The 18,210-nt window shown below is 31.8% G+C and overlaps 3 protein-coding genes across 4 annotated transcripts; 2 read left to right on the top strand and 1 right to left on the bottom strand.

Annotated features, from left to right (window-relative positions):
* Positions 1–1,067: 1,067 nt before the first annotated feature.
* Positions 1,068–3,627, top strand: LOC100802850 (PLASMODESMATA CALLOSE-BINDING PROTEIN 1). The gene is made up of 4 exons (XM_003532733.5): positions 1,068–1,288; positions 1,610–2,116; positions 2,980–3,019; positions 3,111–3,627. Exons 1-4 carry the CDS (start codon positions 1,231–1,233, stop codon positions 3,334–3,336), a joined length of 831 nt encoding a protein of 276 aa, XP_003532781.1. The 5' UTR covers positions 1,068–1,230; the 3' UTR covers positions 3,337–3,627.
* Positions 3,628–4,066: 439 nt separating this feature from the next.
* LOC100306024 (uncharacterized) lies at positions 4,067–5,853 on the bottom strand. 2 transcript variants are annotated; one of them, XM_006584420.4, is made up of 6 exons: positions 5,650–5,853; positions 5,463–5,576; positions 5,085–5,180; positions 4,858–4,922; positions 4,475–4,544; positions 4,067–4,378 (listed from the first exon to the last, which is right to left on the bottom strand). In XM_006584420.4, exons 1-6 carry the CDS (start codon positions 5,799–5,801, stop codon positions 4,216–4,218), a joined length of 660 nt encoding a protein of 219 aa, XP_006584483.1. In that variant the 5' UTR covers positions 5,802–5,853; the 3' UTR covers positions 4,067–4,215.
* A 5,506-nt stretch (positions 5,854–11,359) lies between these two features.
* Positions 11,360–17,959, top strand: LOC100802321 (sulfite exporter TauE/SafE family protein 3). Its single transcript, XM_006585130.4, has 12 exons — positions 11,360–11,820; positions 12,003–12,162; positions 14,482–14,682; positions 14,771–14,835; positions 15,169–15,196; positions 15,308–15,396; positions 15,481–15,567; positions 15,690–15,740; positions 15,986–16,207; positions 16,287–16,380; positions 17,142–17,282; positions 17,720–17,959. The coding sequence occupies exons 1-12, from the start codon at positions 11,620–11,622 to the stop codon at positions 17,800–17,802; spliced, it is 1,422 nt and encodes a 473-aa protein (XP_006585193.1). The 5' UTR covers positions 11,360–11,619; the 3' UTR covers positions 17,803–17,959.
* Positions 17,960–18,210: the final 251 nt, after the last annotated feature.

The raw sequence follows: 18,210 nt of genomic DNA, 5'->3' as shown, positions 1-18,210 counted from the left end.
ACTATACATATATTATGTGTTTGATGCCCTTTAGAAATAGAATATCACATGATTAAAGAATTAAAAAATAATTACCGGTAAAGAAATAAAATTTGGAAGTGAGTTATTAATAATTAATAATGTTTATATGTTGGGACTTTGATATGCCCTTACTGCAATATGAAGAATCTTTTCGGCTTCCGATTGCATTTTGAATTTCTTATTACAGAAATATTTTAAGTTAAACTATGTTCGACTGAAAAGTCTGATATTGAAATAACCTTTTTTTTTATACACATAATTATTAAAATAACTAAAAGGTGTAAAATGATAATAAAAAATAATAAAATCATAATTTATTTAAAAAGAATAATCAATAAATTTGATAAATATATTAAGGATAAAAAATTAAAAAAAATAAAAGCTAATGTTTTTTAAAAAAATATTACTTAAAGGTCAAGTAGCATTTAAAAAAAATAAAAACCAGTAAAAAAAATTGGGTTGATAAAAAAATTGAAAACCAGTAAAAATGCTTTTAGGACATAACCTTAAATTCTGGAATATACACTTTTTTTTTCTTACAATAGACAACTTAGATTTGAGACAAGGTTGCTTAAGCATGACAAGATTATCCCAAGTTCTTGTTAGACAAGGCAGCAGTAGCATAACTTGAGTTTCTTGGGAAAGGAATCGTACTTCGAAAACATTCCAGAGGAACTACTTATTCATTCAGGGAATAGAAAATGACTCTTAATTGTGTTAAGAGGTGGAAGATAAAAACAATAGAAGGGAGACAACATTCTTCATTACAAACCCAAAAGGCAAACCCCTTGCTCAGGCTTTACTTTTTGGTTCAGTCCCATAAAACAGTAGAAAAGAGTGGCTCAAAAGAGAAAGGACGTTGCAGAGACATCACCGTCACATTAATTATATATTGGCATTGCATCTCTCAAGCATCAGATCACCCTTTAACCTTTTTCCTTTGCCATGCACCCTTTGTTTCCCTCAGTTTGCACCTTCTCTTGCTTGCTTATTTCAACTATCCCATGCCTCATTTCTCAAGTTTGCCTATATTCTTCCTTCTCTCTTTGATCCAAGAAAGCTATGATTCTTCAGGATTTTATTATATATAAAAATATAAAAAGTTTAAGTAATGAAATTCCTCTTCAAAGGAACAGAGAAGGAGCTGCCCTTGTTTAATAAATCTTAAGGAAACACCTGTAATCCAAGCACAAGCCGCGACCTGCAGCAATGAATGCTAGAAGCTGGCACCTCGTATTATTCTCCTTATGTCTTTTCTTTGGTTCAGGTACCATTTTTTCCATAATAACGCCAACTTTGGATTGAGAAGATATGTAACTCTTGCCATTATATCAAGAGCCATAAAAATTTGTAGACAATTTATCAATAAAAAATATGATAAACTTCGATCATATTTTTTATTGATAAATTCTGTCTACAAATGATGATAGTTTCCAGTTCTAAGATATCGTAGTCATGCATGCATGCACACCTCTAGGAACAACTGTAATGAACTTGATTAGGTGCAATTTGCTTAAATTGATGGTAGCTTTAGAAAGTTATTCTCATTTGTCCTGCTAAAGAGTTAAATTTCCGTTTCTTTTTCCAGGTCTAGGAACAACCAAAATATTAATAAATGGCAAAAAACAGGAAATCTTCTCATCATCGGAATTGGGTACTCAATTAGATGATGTTCCTATCGTCAATCCCACAACTCCTGACACAGGAAATCCATATATGGGAAACCCTAACATTCCTCAAACACCTGACACATCAGGGCCAAACCCAACAACCCCAACCACAAATCCAACAACCCCAACCACAACGCCCACAACCCCAACTACAACACCCACAACCCCGACTACTACATCCTCAGGTGGTCAATGGTGTGTTGCTAACCAGGGAGCTTCAGACACTGCTCTACAGGTTGCTCTTGACTATGCTTGTGGGTTTGGAGGTGCAGACTGCTCAGCAATACAACCAGGAGCAAGCTGTTATAATCCGAACACTGTCCGCGATCATGCTTCTTATGCATTCAATGACTACTACCAGAAGAATCCAGCACCTACCAGCTGTGTATTTGGAGGAACAGCATCTCTTACAAGCAATGATCCAAGTAAGAATTTCATCCTACTTAAAAGCATGATTATCTTCTTGTGATCATTTTCTTGGTTGCGAAATTGATATTTAAAATGTTTTACATGTCTTAAAATGGATGAATAAGTTTTTGCATCCGAGGCTGCATAGCAAGGGTAACACGTCATGTCAGGCACAGAGCAAGTATCCAATACATACCATCATGCATCCAATATCTCAAGACCTGTTGGGAATTTTGAGTACAGCATGGATAGCTCAAGTCACCATTCTTCTTTCATATAAAATGCAGATTCTTATGCAAATTTTCTATAACACGAGAGGCAGTTGAGGGACTATATAACCCAATAATTTCTAGTTGGATCAGCCCACCTCCCTTGTTTCTAGCTTTAAAATGTTAACCATATATCTTTACATACCTATATCTAAGATTTTTTGAAGTACAATATCTCCTTACCCATAACTTACCAGGCCAGGAACTCATACTTTCACCTGTGGAGCAAGCGACAAGGCATCAAGTGATGTCATTTTATAAAAAATTTAATTTAATTTTATAAACAGGAATAAATTCCCTTCCATAAAACCAAATATAGTAATGTTTTTGTACCAAAAAGCTATAGTAATGTTTTTCTTTAAGTAACTGATGAAGGTCCAGCTGCTGTCTCCTTAACACCTTTCTCAGCAATGTATGAATGTCCTCAAAATTTCAGCCGTCTGCTTAGCTTACTTTCCTCACATTATGACTAAGAATTGTGGGCTTCATTTATTTCATCGATTTTTAAGGGGATTAGACTGCGTCTGTAAACAATTCTTACTTTGCTCTATGTCTGTTACCGTATGCTTCTCTACCTTAAAAATAGAAAATAACATCTAACTCCATGGCAGGTAGTGGGAGTTGCAAATACGCATCACCCAAGTCAACAAGGTGAGAATTTGCAGCACCAATATCTCTTTTTCACCCTATATTAATGAAGATGCAATCCTATACATCCTAATATATTATCTTATCAATGCAGCACTAATCAGCCACCACCAACACCAACATTTGTCAGCCCACCAAGTCCACCAACTCCAGTGATGACCCCAACTCCACCAGACATGCTAAATCCTGGTGGCGGATCAACTGTCTTTGGTTCAGAACCAACAGGAAGCCCCAACACAGCCACATTTGCATTTAATTCCCTGCTGATGTTGTTCACATGTGGTCTGTTGGCTTCCCTTCAACTAGCAAATTACATCTAGACGATAAACAAGGTCCAGTCATTCTTTATGTGATGTGTTCGAATTCAATCAGTCTTCCAGCAGTTTTTGCAAAATTTCAAGGAGTCAGAGTCAACAAATCTTGCAATTAAAATTACTTATACCTTTCATCTATGTATGGCTGTTAGTTGATCAAGCCAAAAAGGATTTATAGGTAGTAGACAGTTTTTCTACAGTATTAGCTTCTCTTCCATAGAAAATCCTTGTAATTAATATCAGCTAGCATGCCATTTTATTTAATAAACAGAATAAAATACATTAAAGAACTTAAAATCATTGTGTTTGGTCTAAAACATGTTATTATTGAGTCCAAGACGCTCAGAAGGCTCCTTTGGAAAAACCTACCTTATTCACAACAGTGATATATAAACATGGGATGTGGTCACATAACATAAACATAGCTTGATGGTTTAGTTTCCATTTCTATTAAACAATTTTGGTAGAAAAGCACCAAAAACATAATTACATCAGATGCTAGCTTTTAAATAAGACCTACCAAATTCAACATGTTTACACTTAAATGTGTTCATAGTGAATGCTTAACTTGCCACAGTTCAAATGCAATATTCATTTTGTTGTATATTTCAAAAACAGTTCTTTAGTAAAACAGTTTTATGGTTAAACTGGTTGAACTAGCTGGTCTGATTTGGTTTTAATAACTATGATATAAAGAACATCATGTTCTAAAAAAAATTCTATGACAAATACCAAATACTGATTCCAACTTCATTATTTGAATTAACAAGTGAAAAGTACAAGACTGAGTATCCAACATAACCCATAACTTTTTAATATCATCACTCCAACAACTATTATTCTTATTTACAATTAGTGTACTGTGTACATCATTTCAAAGCCAACTCAGATTAGAAGCAACAAAGATACAACAGTGATACAAATGACAGCTAAGGTGGCAACAATTGAACCTTGGTCAAATGATTGTTGTAAGCTTGTTCTTGAGAAATGCTGGAAAGCCAGATACACCGAGATTAATAATGAAATCACAGCACCTTCTTTTGTATACCTGAGGAAGAAAGATGTTGAAGCATTTTATTTTACTTTTTGAAAAAGGTATAAAGAGGCTGACAGCCCAAAGTCCCAAAAAGATGGACTTGCTTACCTTAATTTCATAGCCTCGTAGGGAGCTACCATCAGCAAGAGCAATGCCAGAAATGGCAACTCAAGTTCACCTAGAAATGAAAAAGACCCAGAAGAAAATGTTTCTTTCCTTCAATGTTCAATCATTATCCAACAAGTACGAAAAACAAAAAACACAACTTATTTTTCTTATTACACTCCAGAATCAGGATTTTCTTTCTCATGTTTCGCAGTTTATACAAAGAGAAGATATAGAGCCCAGCCTGAGGTTCCTAGAAAAATGCTTTGATTTACACCAATTCAATGAGGGCTATAAAAGGGGTATTTTACACTTTTAGATCTACTGTATAAATTGTTTCTCCTTCAATATTTCCTAAATTTCACGTGATAGATAAGAGAACATACCAGGAATATAGAAGAATAGACGAATCAGAAGTGCCAAGAATGCTGTCCACACACCATATCTACCTCTGCACATCCAATTGGTTTAAAAAAATTAGCAAAAAAGGATAATTAAGAAGAATAACACTCTACAAAATATTGTTGAACAAATAAATAAAACAATTCTTAAACAAGCAATTCAGTTTCAGCATACAAACAGAACAAGAAAGCAAAACATAAGAATGACATACTTGATCCAGGAAACGACACCTGCAGGTGCTTGCAGAGCAAACAACGGAACAATATACGATTTCGGCACCGCGGTGCCTCTCGCCAGTATCAAAACCCTACAAACAATGTTCCGAATATCCATCATCAGCCACATCTCAAATTTTGCATTATTCAGCAAATAAAATAAAGAGCCAGAGTGAAATAATCGAAGATCAGAAATAAATAATTATTCGATAATATGTTTCTTTCATTGTCAATCAGTGGAATAAAATAAGCGAAGAATTAATATATATAATATTAAAAGTGCGTAGTCTATGAAATTCAATTTTCAGAATAAATAGCGGAATTGAAAAAGTAAAAGGTTGAAATAGAGAGAGAAGGAAGTGAAGAGAGCTGACACTGAGGAAATGGTAGAGATCCATTGCAGATTGGGAGGAGTGAGAGGAGCAGGAGCGTAGCAATGGACACGAAACCCTGGGCTTCTGCTTCCGCCGTGACCGATGAAGGACCTTCTTAAAGCGGAAAAGCAAAGTGAGAGAAAGAGAAGGAACGAGAGAGATTGAGATCGATGAGAATGGAGAGTACCTAAGAGGATTGAAGGTGTAGGAGAGCGATGGCGGCGAGGAGCGAGAGAGACAAGGTACACGGATGCATGAAACTGGAGGTGGTTGCTTGCAGTTTAGGAGAGAGAGTGCACTTGAAGCTGAAGGAGACACACGCATTGCCATTCTTGACATTTCTTCTTTCTCCTCTCTCTCTATCTTTCATTCTATTTCTACCCACTATTAATTTTAACTTTCTCATAAATAACCATAAGTTATTACAGTACCTTCGATTAATTTTCATCCGTGGAGTGGAGGCTACTCATTATTTTTATTTTCTCATCAATCATTTAAGTTCTTTTTTAAAGCATGATTATAAGTTGAGGAGATCAAAATTATATCTGTATGACTCTAAAAAGGTTAAACCTATCCCTACCCATTAATTTAATTTTAATCGAATGATCCTAATTAAACTACTTAAATGAGCACGTGATCTCTTAAGAATGAATCCGGTATCCTTGATTACACATCATCTCTTCAATTACAAAAATAAAAAAAATTGCGATCACCAAGACACCAACCTTGTTTTCAGTCTCCCTCGATCTTCCCTTCCAAATTTCTTACTTAAAACCCTCATTGCATATTGCTAATTGCACACCTCCCCTTATCGCTCTCAAGATTCCCTTTATGAGTTGTATATTTAATTGACGCCACTCTTCAAAGTTCGAATTAGATGGGCTTTTTTATCATAAGCTTCATACAAATAATCCTATAGTAATATGTATGGCCCATATTATATTAAAAATAATTTAAAAGTAATGGTTCATGCAGGTCCCAAACATATGACTTTTGCGTTATTAACACAATACTCTAACCAACTAAGTTAATATGATAATTATGTTAAGAAATGATTAACATTGATATATATATATAATACTAAAATTTCTAATGTATATTTAATACACATATAAGTTTACATAATAAATTTTATAACAATTAATTTTGATTAAATAATATTTTTTTACACATAAATTTTAATCCATAAGCCTCTTACCGATTATGAATCTGTAAGCCCCATACAGATTATGGGGCTCATAGATTATGGATTACAAATCCGTAAAGGGTAAAGTTGAAATTTTAAAATATATTGGGTGTAGAAAGAATAACCCAAAATTTAGATGGGTTTTTGTTGCATTGCAGGCCCAATGAACATGCTGGTGGCTCATCATGTGATTTGCTCATTGCTCATTGGTTGGAGAGTTGGAGGCCCTAGGGAATAAAGTGCTGAACCTTGCCAAAGTTCTAGATTTAATTACTTATTCCTTATAATTGCATAAACTTTTACTTTTAGTTTTTATATTTTAAAATATCTATTTTTAGTTCCTACATTGTATCATTTCTAATCTATTATATATATATATATATATATATATATATATATATATATATATATATATATATATATATATGTATCTCAAAGAGTAAAAAAGATTAAAAATAATATGTATAAAACTAAAATAGACAATTTATAAGAATATAAACTAAAAGGTAAAGTTTGTACATGCAATCCAAATAATAATTAAACATAAAATCTAATACTTAAGCTAATAGAAACTTGAGGTGATGATAGTATATTTAAGAGAAATGTTATTTGTACACGAGTTAGAGGAACACTTGGTCTAAGATGGATACCTTTTTGAGTCAAATAATCTCTTCCCTCTTGGCATAGACTAGGTTTTAATGTGAGATCGAAAAATTGATCTTGAGTGCCTGAGTCTATGATCTCTTATGCAATTGATAAATAAGGAGTGTCTCAAGTCTTTTTTTTTTATTGCAAATGGGATGACACTCCTGAAAAATCACTTAAATTAATTTTAATTCTAATTATCTATTTGAATTTAGAATTAAGTTTTTTTTTGTTACTAACTTATCAAAAATGAATATAATCTGTCTTCTTTAGTTTATCTACTTATTTTCATTATAAATGACTAACGTTTTTCACCACTTCTCAATGCTCACTGCTATGTGATTTTTCCTCCGCAAAAATCAAGCTCCATCTTCTTTGGTCTCGCAACGTGGCATTCTTATGCACGTTGAGAGCCAAGACATTATGAAACAAATCAACAATATAATACTGACAAATTTTGATCATAAGTTTATCTTCATTTGCTTCAGCTTCGTTGATAAGATCATGAAATATATATATATATATATATATATATATATATATGTAATGGACACACAAAAAATTCACTCCTTTTCTTTTCCTAATTTTAGTATAGGAATATTATAGTAAACTAACGTATAAATAAAAAAAAAAAAGGAAAAAAAAAAAGACTGATTCGGTGATTCCTCTCTCCTCTTTCCTCTCTTCTCTATTTTAATATGAGGAGCTTCAAAAAATAGTCCCGCAAGTAGATAAATACAAAATATTAAAAAATCTCTTTATATATATATATATATATATATATATATATATATATATATGTATATGTATGTATGTATTCTTGGTTGAGGTATGAGAAGATTTAAATGATGTAATATGTATTCTAACTCCTTGTGGCGTGTGTTTTGTTCAAAGAGGAAAAAAAATTCTATAGTCTCAATGTCTGTGACAGATGAAATAGATAAGGTTCACACATGCTTTCGCTATTTGCAACTTGACGTATGTTCAAATTTGTGTTTGTCTCAATATTATTATTTTAATTTTGTGTTAATGTTTTACGAAAATACTTGAGCAACCTAATTTTAGGTCATCCAAAAATAGTAAAAGGTCTTAAGTTATAGGACATTATAACCTATATATGGTGACCAATATACTTATTACAGTTCTCATTTTTTACATTAATCAAGTGTTTGCCCCATATATAGAATTTAGGTTCAATCCTTATTGCAGCTATTGTACACTGAAAAAATGGTAGACATCCATCTACAAGGCATGACAAACAATAAAATGATAAAGATAGAAAGAATTGAAGAAATTTTATTTGTATATTACTGGAGAATTTTGCCTACACGAGCACTTATCTTTGCTGCACGTACGTTTGCATCATAATAAATATCATGAAGTATTTACCTGATGTTCAATTCAAGTACCATAGGAAGGATGTTTTAATTAAGGCTTTGAATTAAAACTGCTTCCCACAATTGGTTTGACGTTAAAGATTTTCTAAAGAGAGTTTGTCGACCTTGAGATGCTAATAACATCATTTACAGTAATTTTGTTTGTTTAGGTATTAACCAAGTACATCTATCGTTTTTACATTGAACTTTGAACCTACACATTTTGTTGTTTCATGTATTATTTTTTCAATATTAATGTCTACATTTGCATTTGTTAGAGCGTGACACTATTGTCCATATGCATTTTTTAAAAGGTAGAAAACATTCTACTCACCACTGGTATTTGAATAAATTGACGTGAATGATAGAGAAAGTTTAGCAAGGAGACAAATGGCATCTTAAGCACTAAGGAAAGAAAGGAAATGACGCGACAAAATTAAATTTTACAAATTTAAAATGATTTAATGACATTAGACTTTTTACCAGAAAAAAATCATGTGTACATTTTTTTTAAAAAAAAAATACGTTACACGAGATGTTTAAAACTAATCATGATAACAAATTTTTATTTAAGATATAAATAATTTGAATAAAACTCTACGATTAATATATTTAAAAGGTACGTGTTTAAATTCTTTTAGTATGAAATAAATCAATTTAAATATACTTATAATCTTTAAAGTTTAATAATTTTATGATTAATTATATAGAGGACTCAAATAAAAAATATTATCATCTTAGTATTTTCTTATAAAATCTATATATTTTTATTATTTTTTGTTTACAAAATACTTTCAACTTATTCTCAATTATATTTCGATATTTAAATAAAATTATTTCCATGTTATATTAATATTTTATATTTCAACAATTGTTTGTTACTCAGAAGAATAACTTAATATTAACTGGATAACTAAGGTTGGGTACGCGATGGTTGCTCCTGAACACACACGTATGTATACTCGTAATGTCAATACTATCCTCATGTAATTAGATTAGACTTAGCATGTGCTTATTATGCATGGCTTCATAGGAAGAAATTAAGTTATAGATTGGTTTACTAGTCATGTTCAATCGCAGTTAAAAAAAAAAAAAACTAGTCATGTTCATACACTTCCTCTAAGATTTCCTTTGTTATTAGATAATCCCTCAATTGGGTGTGGGTGCGTATTTGTTGTTCCACCACCTAACAGGGTCGTTTTTTCTCATACTGTTTGAGTATATTATACGTCCCTAACGAAACGTAAAATAATTCACCTATTATCCCACATATTCAATATTTTTTTAAACAAAATATCACATTAGTTATATTATTCATATTTTCAAGATGACAAAGACCTAGTTGCTTTTGACATATTGCACGCATATTATCAGCGATTGATGAAACTTATAGGTAATACTGCTGTCACGTTAGCCAAGAATCTGTTTGAACAAACACTGATATGCAATATAGTTAGTTTGGCTGCAACGTTGTGCACGAGGATTAACAACCTGTATAGTTTATCATTTTGCATTATATGAAATTTGATTTGCTCCGATTTTGTATGACTCTTCGGTCTTGATTTGCGGGGTCTTTTTTATAATGATTCTTTTCTGCTTTGGAGACTACATGTATCACTTTGATTCTGGACTTTATCGTGAAGACCATTTTGCTTATATATAAGTATATCGAAGGATTAATTACTATTTTTTTCTTCTTCATAAAATGATATTAAGAGAATGTTTGAGTTTCTTCTTTTTGATATAGAATGAGATAGAGATGCTAAAGAAATAAATAACAACAGAGACGACATTTAAAATTAATGAAATAGATATGTACGTGATCCATTCATGTTATGACATGCGTTTTTCACGTGGCAAGAAAGTGATATACATTTGACTCGTGTACAATATTACAGGCTGGCCATGCAGCAGCTTAACGAGGAAGTCAGTCAGAAAGCATGAAAACGAAAGTAGCAATAGTAATAGTATGAAACTTAATGAAGAAAGTTAAGTAAAAATGTTGAGAAGGTACACGGGTGGAGAGTATATAAGACCTAGGAGTACACTCTCCAAATCCATCCTCAAAGAAAGTAGGAAAAGGTTTTCTTTACAACTAAAGTGATACAGACTTTAATTTTAAGAAAATATATTTGAGACAAGTAAATAAAAATATAATTAATTAATTAATTATATATGCATTGAATACAGTCAAATAATGTAATCAAAAAATATATATCTATATACATCTACATTTGTTTTTGTCGGCAAAAAGAAAGAATTTGTACAAGATGTATCAAGTATAAAACAAGATACAAAGAGCAAGAATTCCTTTTTACATTTCTTTCTACATTAATTCTTTATTGTTTCGTCATATCTCGCATCCTTATTTGAATTTCATTCCTTTTTAATTAATTCAGGAAAATGTGAGCCACGATCTATAATAATTAGAAAATGTGATAAATTAAAAAAATAGATTTAAAAGATCTTTGTGTTAATATATATATATATATATATATATATATATATATATATATATATATATATATATATATATATATATATATATATATATGAGATAATGAAAAATAGTAGTATTCTTTTCATATTACTTTTTTCTGTAAAATGTCAAATCACTTGATAGTGATAAGGAACGAGTGTGTTGAAGAAGTTTCTTTCAATAATTAGTGCATAAGGGTTCCGTAAGATATAGTATGAGAAATGAACAGAAAACATACAGATCATTCATGTTAACATCAGTATACCCTAACTCCAGATTTCTCCTTCTTACTCTTAAAATTTGAATGAACTCATTGTTCTTATGAAGTGAGGAGGTTGAAAATTTCTATGCATGGTTTTGGTTGTGTTCGTCTCATTGAAGCAACATCTAGGAAAGTCATAGTACTAAAAGGAATTTGTTGATTGAGTTTTGAAAACTGCTCTCTATCTAAATCTAAAGAGCAGTACAATTATGGCTGTGCATGGATCCAAAAGGTGGGCTGTGAAATGGGTTGCTGAAAAGGTTCTGGTTGCTTTTCTTCTTGTTTCAGTCTATGTTGCTTCTTCTCAGCAAAATACAGACCAGAAAACAATCTCATCAGCATCCAATGAGACGAAAGGGGTTGATACTAAAGCTCATCATGCTGAGGGTTTTTACAAACACACTTGGCCGGTGAGTGTTCAATTTTGATCACTTTAGAAATTTAATTATATACCTTTGAGTCAATTTCATGTAACCACAATAGTAATAAGAATTTCTAGGGCCAAGCATGTGGATTAGTGTTTGTATATTAATTAAGGACATTGAATTGGGATTAATTACCTTGTAATTAATGCTTCTGTTTTTGGTTGTAGGAGATGAAATTTGGGTGGAAAATAATAGTGGGCAGCATAATTGGATTCCTAGGATCAGCATTTGGGACTGTGGGAGGTGTTGGTGGGGGTGGCATCTTTGTGCCCATGCTTACCCTTATTATCGGATTCGATGCAAGATCAGCAACAGCAATATCAAAATGTAAGAACTAGTTAGTACTATTTTTCTCCATTAATCCTCTCATATTTGTTTAAAAATATCATTGTGTTATGAGATGCGATGATGCATGGCATATGCACGGTTAATTGGTACAAGCTTGCTTCCTTACTCCATACTCAATGCCAACTTTTTAACGAGAGCAGATTATTTGCATGTTTTAATTTGATGTGCATGTACCGATAAACAATCAATCATTTTTATTATTTAAACTCTTGTAATTTTTACTAATTTTTTTATATTCCAGAATAACCTAACATGCACTTTTAGATCTCGGGGCTGTCTTCTCATGTATGAAATGCATAAATTTTTTGGAATATATATATATATTATTGAATTGAATAACACCTCATTTGGATAGTTATAATTCTTCATTCCTAATGTAACTGTATACTAATAAGTTTAATTATTACCAAATCTCTACCAAATATAATAATAAAATATCCCATCTACTAAAGTTTGAGACTTTATATACACGTATATATAATTAAGTAACGTATCTTAAACTCACTCTTGACTTCCTCGCTAAGCTAGGCTTATATGAGGATTTCCAATTTAAACCAGGCGTACGTGGACCCCTAGGTCAATATATTCTGCTAAAGAAACCCTACTTCTTCAGTTCTTTGGCTAGTTCTCTAATCATTTCAAGAATAAATTTTGTTCAATTCTAAAACCCTTGGTCACCACTCCTTCGCATGCTTTTCTCTCATCGAGGATTCACGTTAATGTTTCCTAATTCCTATAAGCATAGTTTAGAACGTTCACACTATTTACTTCTCTGATCAGCTTCCTGAGTATCTCCAAGAAAACTATCATCCATTTACCCACCAGTTGCGGCATGTTTATAAGATCATCAAGCGTTTATGCGTAACTTTTTTTTATGGTCTATACAGACATGAACACATTTTCCATGTTTGTCTATTAGGTGTGATGACAAAGATTAATATCAAAATGAAAACAATTACTCTGTTTGAAAGGCCAATCAACCTAAATAAGAAGTGCTCACACTTTTCAAGTTCAATGCTTGAGACTGTGAATCGCTTCCTGGAAAATAAATCACAAAAAGAAGTATCCATGCCTTTTCAAGCTCTAAGTTTGAGGGGTGATAAACTGTTTGGCCTTAAAGGTTGATCTCAATAAGAAGTCCAGTCTATTTTGTTTCAAATCCGATACTTGAGGATTGATCAGTTGAATTAACATATATAAAACTTTCACAAAAATTCACGAAAACTTTATTTAGTCGGGTCTATTTTGGTTCGCATTTAAATGGATCGAACCGATCTAATATATGCTTTTATTAAATAGATAATCTCTTTAAAATATGATTTATATCAAGAAATTATAAATATTCAAACACTAAGAAAGAGGTCAATACATACTAAACACTAAGTCATAATTATTCAAATACTTAATAATCCTACACATGCATAAAATAATCTTAATGAAATAAAAGAAGTAAACTATAAATAATAAATCATATTTTAAAAAAGTAGTTTGTGAGCTGGCCCGTTAATCCACGAACCAAACTTGTTTTACTCGCTAGTTAAATGAATCACAAGCTTGTATTTAAATGGACCAAAACCTTATGATCAGTTTTTGAAAGTCTGATTAGTCTGTGTTAGTCTGTTACTAGCAGTCAAGTTAATTAGAAAATAACTGAAAGGCAACTGTGTTAGTCTGTTACAAGCAGTCAAACTCAACAACTAAGACATCTTCACCCATTTTGTGATCAGTTTTTGACATACCTTAATGTTAAGTCTGATTACATATTATTAATAATATTCATTTTTGCATTTAAAGAAAACAAATCAACACCCGTTTTTGACCAAAACCTTTCACCACCATAGCAATGAAAAAAGTATACTAAAATTTAGTGCCACTAGCAAAGTAAAGGAGGGTACGTTGAAAAGGTACAACAAAATTACAAATTTACAATGAAGTAAGTAATTTATCCTCTAAAAATGTCTCGATTAAAGCATTAGGTCATGCATGTTGAAGATCGAACCAGAAAATCTATCTCAAGAATGATTCTATTTAACAAAACATAAATAAAATTCTTCATGGTTAAACATTATCAATGTGCTCCCAACTTCATCCAAAAAGGACAAAATCACCTCTGTAAACCTGTGCTAAAAAACATATTTGCTTTGTGAGTGTGTTAAGCTTGTTTTGACCATGGCTACTCGTATAGTCGTATTGGATAGAGTATGAGCATGCTGTCAATTTTGAATTATCCGTGCATCAATGTACTTCTTTGGAACCTTGTATGGATGAGATCTGTAATTTTTTGTTTGTTTGGAGAAGGCATGATTACGGGTGGAGCAGGAGCAACTATTTTCTACAATCTGAAGCAGAGGCACCCAACTCTTGACATGCCTGTGATTGACTATGATCTAGCACTTCTTTTTCAACCAATGTTGATGCTTGGAATCAGTATAGGAGTTGCTTTCAATGTGATTTTTCCTGACTGGATGCTAACAGCTTTGTTAATAGTAGTTTTCATAGGTATGAGTTCCTTAAAATTTGAATCTGTGCTATTATTATTTTTTTCTTTGCTTGCCTATCATTTGATATAAGTTTGAATGTGAAACAGGCCTTTCATTCAATGCATTCTTTAAGGGTGTCAAAACCTGGAAAAAAGAAACCATTGTTAACAAGGTTGATTAAACATAGCTCATCCTTTATATTAAACTTCTTTGAATTAATACACACTTTAGTCCCCGAACGTAACACAGGCTGTTGTAGCTTTGATCGTTGAAAGATTTCATCTATATAAATGGTCACCAAAGTGTCAATTTCTAGCAAGTTTATTCTACTTATAAGTGTTTAGCTTATAAACAATTACATCACTTAAAGGGCTAATTTATATAGACATGAACTTTTTTATGGACCAGAGCAATACAAGATGTCACTTTCAGGACTAAATTGTACATTTTCTCAATTTTCTTTTTTTGCATTTTGGCTCTTTGATTTAATACATCCCTGTTCCAGGAAGCTAGGCAGAATGTACGGTTAAATGGTAAGTGGTTTGATATTATTTCTGTTCAAGCCTTCTGCATTTGTTCTTCTAGCTACTAGTTAACAGAGATAGCATTATCAAACATGTCCTGCTAATTTTTAGTCTAATCAGATACTGAAAGAACCGGTAATGCTGCACATCCTCAAACAGAAGAGACGGCCAATGAAAGTCATACAAATACCAACCAATCAAGGAAAAAAGTAGTAAAAAATGCAGACAGTTGCTGCTAGCGTTTCCATTTCCAACTCCTATTCTTTCTGATGAAATCTAAAACTGTTCTGCAGGTTTCTGTTATTGAAAACATTTATTGGAAGGAACTTGGAATTCTTGTATCTGTGTGGATCTTGATACTTGCACTACAGATAGGAAAAGTTAGTGTCTAACTCGGTTTTTTTTTTCATTGTTGGTACATTTTTTCCCCTTATATTTGTTTTTTATTACATCAGTTTTTCATTTTGTTGTATGATAAATATATGCCTTTGTTTTGAAACAGAATTACACCACAAATTGCTCAGCATTATATTGGGCATTGAATCTACTACAGGTACACACTAATATAGTATTCAATAGCTAGAAACCAAAGTTTTCTTCTTATACATTTCACTCTCCAACTTAATCAAGCCAATATGGTCTAGTGAAATCAAGTATTGAGCATCAAGAGTTTGATTTGGTCTTAACTTCAAATCAGGTTGTAGAACCAAAGAACCACATATGTAACATCAATATTTTATAGACTATAATCGTCAATTTTCATGATGATTATTCTCTTTTTGTTCCCTTGTGTTTCAGGTCCCTATCACTGTAGGAACAACTGTATACGAGGCTGTGCTTCTATACAAAGGGAAGAGAAAGATAGCATCAAAGGGAGATCAACAAACACGTTGGCGTGTACATCAATTGATTCTATATTGCACGTGTGGCATAATTGCTGGCATAATTGGTGGCTTGCTTGGCCTTGGTGGAGGATTCATCTTGGGGCCACTTTTCATTGGACTAGGAATTCACCCTCAGGTACGTACGTAGGTTTTATCCTTCAATTTTAATGTTGGTCCACTTGGAACTTACTCTGATTGAGGAATTTTCCACGAAGGTGTCAAGTGCTACATCCACTTTTGCGATGACATTTTCTGCATCTATGTCCGTTGTGGAATATTATCTTCTCAAGCGTTTCCCTATTCCTTATGGTAAGTATGGATGAACGAACATAAATTAAAAGTATTTTAGAGGAGGAGTATTTGATATATCACATACATAGTTAGACGATGGTGATCAACTAATTGGTTAGGAAAAGAATATATAATATAGTAGTGACAAAGTAAAGTGACACACTTTCATCTAATAAATAAGATTGGTTGGCTAATAAACACTAGAAAAAAGTATTTTATTATAATATTGCATGCATATTAAACACTAGAAATATATAATAAAAAAAGCAATGTGTTATTAAACTAATTATAAGAAGGGTTAACAATATACTACCTTCTTATTATAAAAAACAAATAATAATAAAAATAGGTACACTAATATCAAGGACCAAGTGTAGTATTATGTAACACATCCATCTTTCGAAGTTCTAACGTATTTTTTATTTCTTAAAATTTATTAAAAATTACAACATTATGTGTATTAAATTAGAAATAAGATTCATGTAATTTTATACTTTTTTAACAAAATTTCATTCAATATTAAGTAGTATGTTTAAAAGATTGGGTTTAAATCTGATAGGATAAGGTAAATATAGGTATTACTGTAAATATTTTTTGAGTTCGGAGACTTTTTCTGTAGACTGAAAAATCATCTGGCCCTTCCCCTAAATTTTAATATGTATAAAAAAGAAAGAGCCTGTTTGAAAATGTTTTACTAGCCTTTCTTTTAACTTGAAACAAAGTAGAAAATTACTTCCTAATATGGACTTGTTAACGTTGAATGTTTGATTATCTTGCAGCACTTTACTTTGTAGCTGTAGCCACTGCTGCTGCACTGGTTGGGCAGCATTTGGTGAGAAAGGTTATTGCTATACTGGGGAGAACGTCTCTGATCATTTTCATCCTCGCACTCACAGTTTTTGTGAGTGGAATATCACTAGGCAAGTGCCATTTGCAGTAGATTCTTTTGGATTCTTCCTTTTTGAGACGAGCATTAACTAGTGGCTGGAGTTTAACCCCATCTTATTTTATAAAAATATAAAATATAAAAACAACTTGATGTCGTGCTTTAAGTTGTAGTGAGAGTAAAAGATATGACCAATTTGAGTTGGAATCAATTGGATAATACTCATAGGATAAAAAGTGTTTACACTATCATCTAACAATGGATTGCCATAAAAAAACAATATAACTGGTTATAGTGAATACAATGCATTTTAAAATTGAACGAATTGTGAGTGTATATATATTTACTTGCTTACTTTAAAAAACTACTTTAGAGAAAATTTATTCATGCTTATGCTTTCACATTCCATGTAATAGATTACAAATTTACAATGACTTAAACTTTTTTTCTTATTATTATTTCAAATTACAGGTGGAGTAGGCATAGCAAAACTGATTGAAAAGAAGGTGCAGATGAAGTTTGAAAACCTTTGCTCGTACAGGGTTAGAAATTAAAGATGGAGATGTGTAGTTTCTATTTGTGGTTTTGTGTTTTCAGGGATTGTATTAAGAAATTTATCCTTGTTTTTAACCGGAATTAGTTTACCTGATTGATTATTCAGAAAAAATGTATGACTATTTTAAAGCTGCATTAACATGTAAGTCTAATTTATATGCTTTTGTTTCACGGAATGATATTAAATTCTCAGGAATCATATTTCCAAAAATCATATGACTAGGAATGTTATTCTCGGGTATATTTAAAGACGTGTAAGTCTAATTTATATACTTTTTTTTTATCAGCGTCTAATTTATATACTATGTTTGTGTAAAACGATTTTAGCATGTATTCACAAATCAGTTATTCTGATATCTTTCTGCAATGCGAATTTTAAATAAATTCACATATGTTTTCCATAAACG

Source organism: Glycine max, chromosome 8 (assembly GCF_000004515.6).
Source record: "Glycine max cultivar Williams 82 chromosome 8, Glycine_max_v4.0, whole genome shotgun sequence".
Taxonomy (NCBI): domain Eukaryota; kingdom Viridiplantae; phylum Streptophyta; class Magnoliopsida; order Fabales; family Fabaceae; genus Glycine; species Glycine max.
This window is presented reverse-complemented; position numbering and strand designations above follow the sequence as displayed.

Coding starts and splice junctions, on each gene's coding strand:
- LOC100802850 (XM_003532733.5), top strand. CDS start 1,231: ATGAATGCTAGAAGCTGGCACCTCGTATTATTCTCCTTATGTCTTTTC. Junction 1,289..1,609: donor ATGTCTTTTCTTTGGTTCAG/GTACCATTTTTT, acceptor TTCTTTTTCCAG/GTCTAGGAACAACCAAAATA. Junction 2,117..2,979: donor TCTTACAAGCAATGATCCAA/GTAAGAATTTCA, acceptor ACTCCATGGCAG/GTAGTGGGAGTTGCAAATAC.
- LOC100306024 (XM_006584420.4), bottom strand. CDS start 5,801: ATGTCAAGAATGGCAATGCGTGTGTCTCCTTCAGCTTCAAGTGCACTC. Junction 4,923..5,084: donor GGTGTCGTTTCCTGGATCAA/GTATGTCATTCT, acceptor TTGGATGTGCAG/AGGTAGATATGGTGTGTGGA. Junction 4,379..4,474: donor TACGAGGCTATGAAATTAAG/GTAAGCAAGTCC, acceptor TTTCTTCCTCAG/GTATACAAAAGAAGGTGCTG.
- LOC100802321 (XM_006585130.4), top strand. CDS start 11,620: ATGGCTGTGCATGGATCCAAAAGGTGGGCTGTGAAATGGGTTGCTGAA. Junction 14,836..15,168: donor AAGAAACCATTGTTAACAAG/GTTGATTAAACA, acceptor TCCCTGTTCCAG/GAAGCTAGGCAGAATGTACG. Junction 15,568..15,689: donor TTGCACTACAGATAGGAAAA/GTTAGTGTCTAA, acceptor GTTTTGAAACAG/AATTACACCACAAATTGCTC.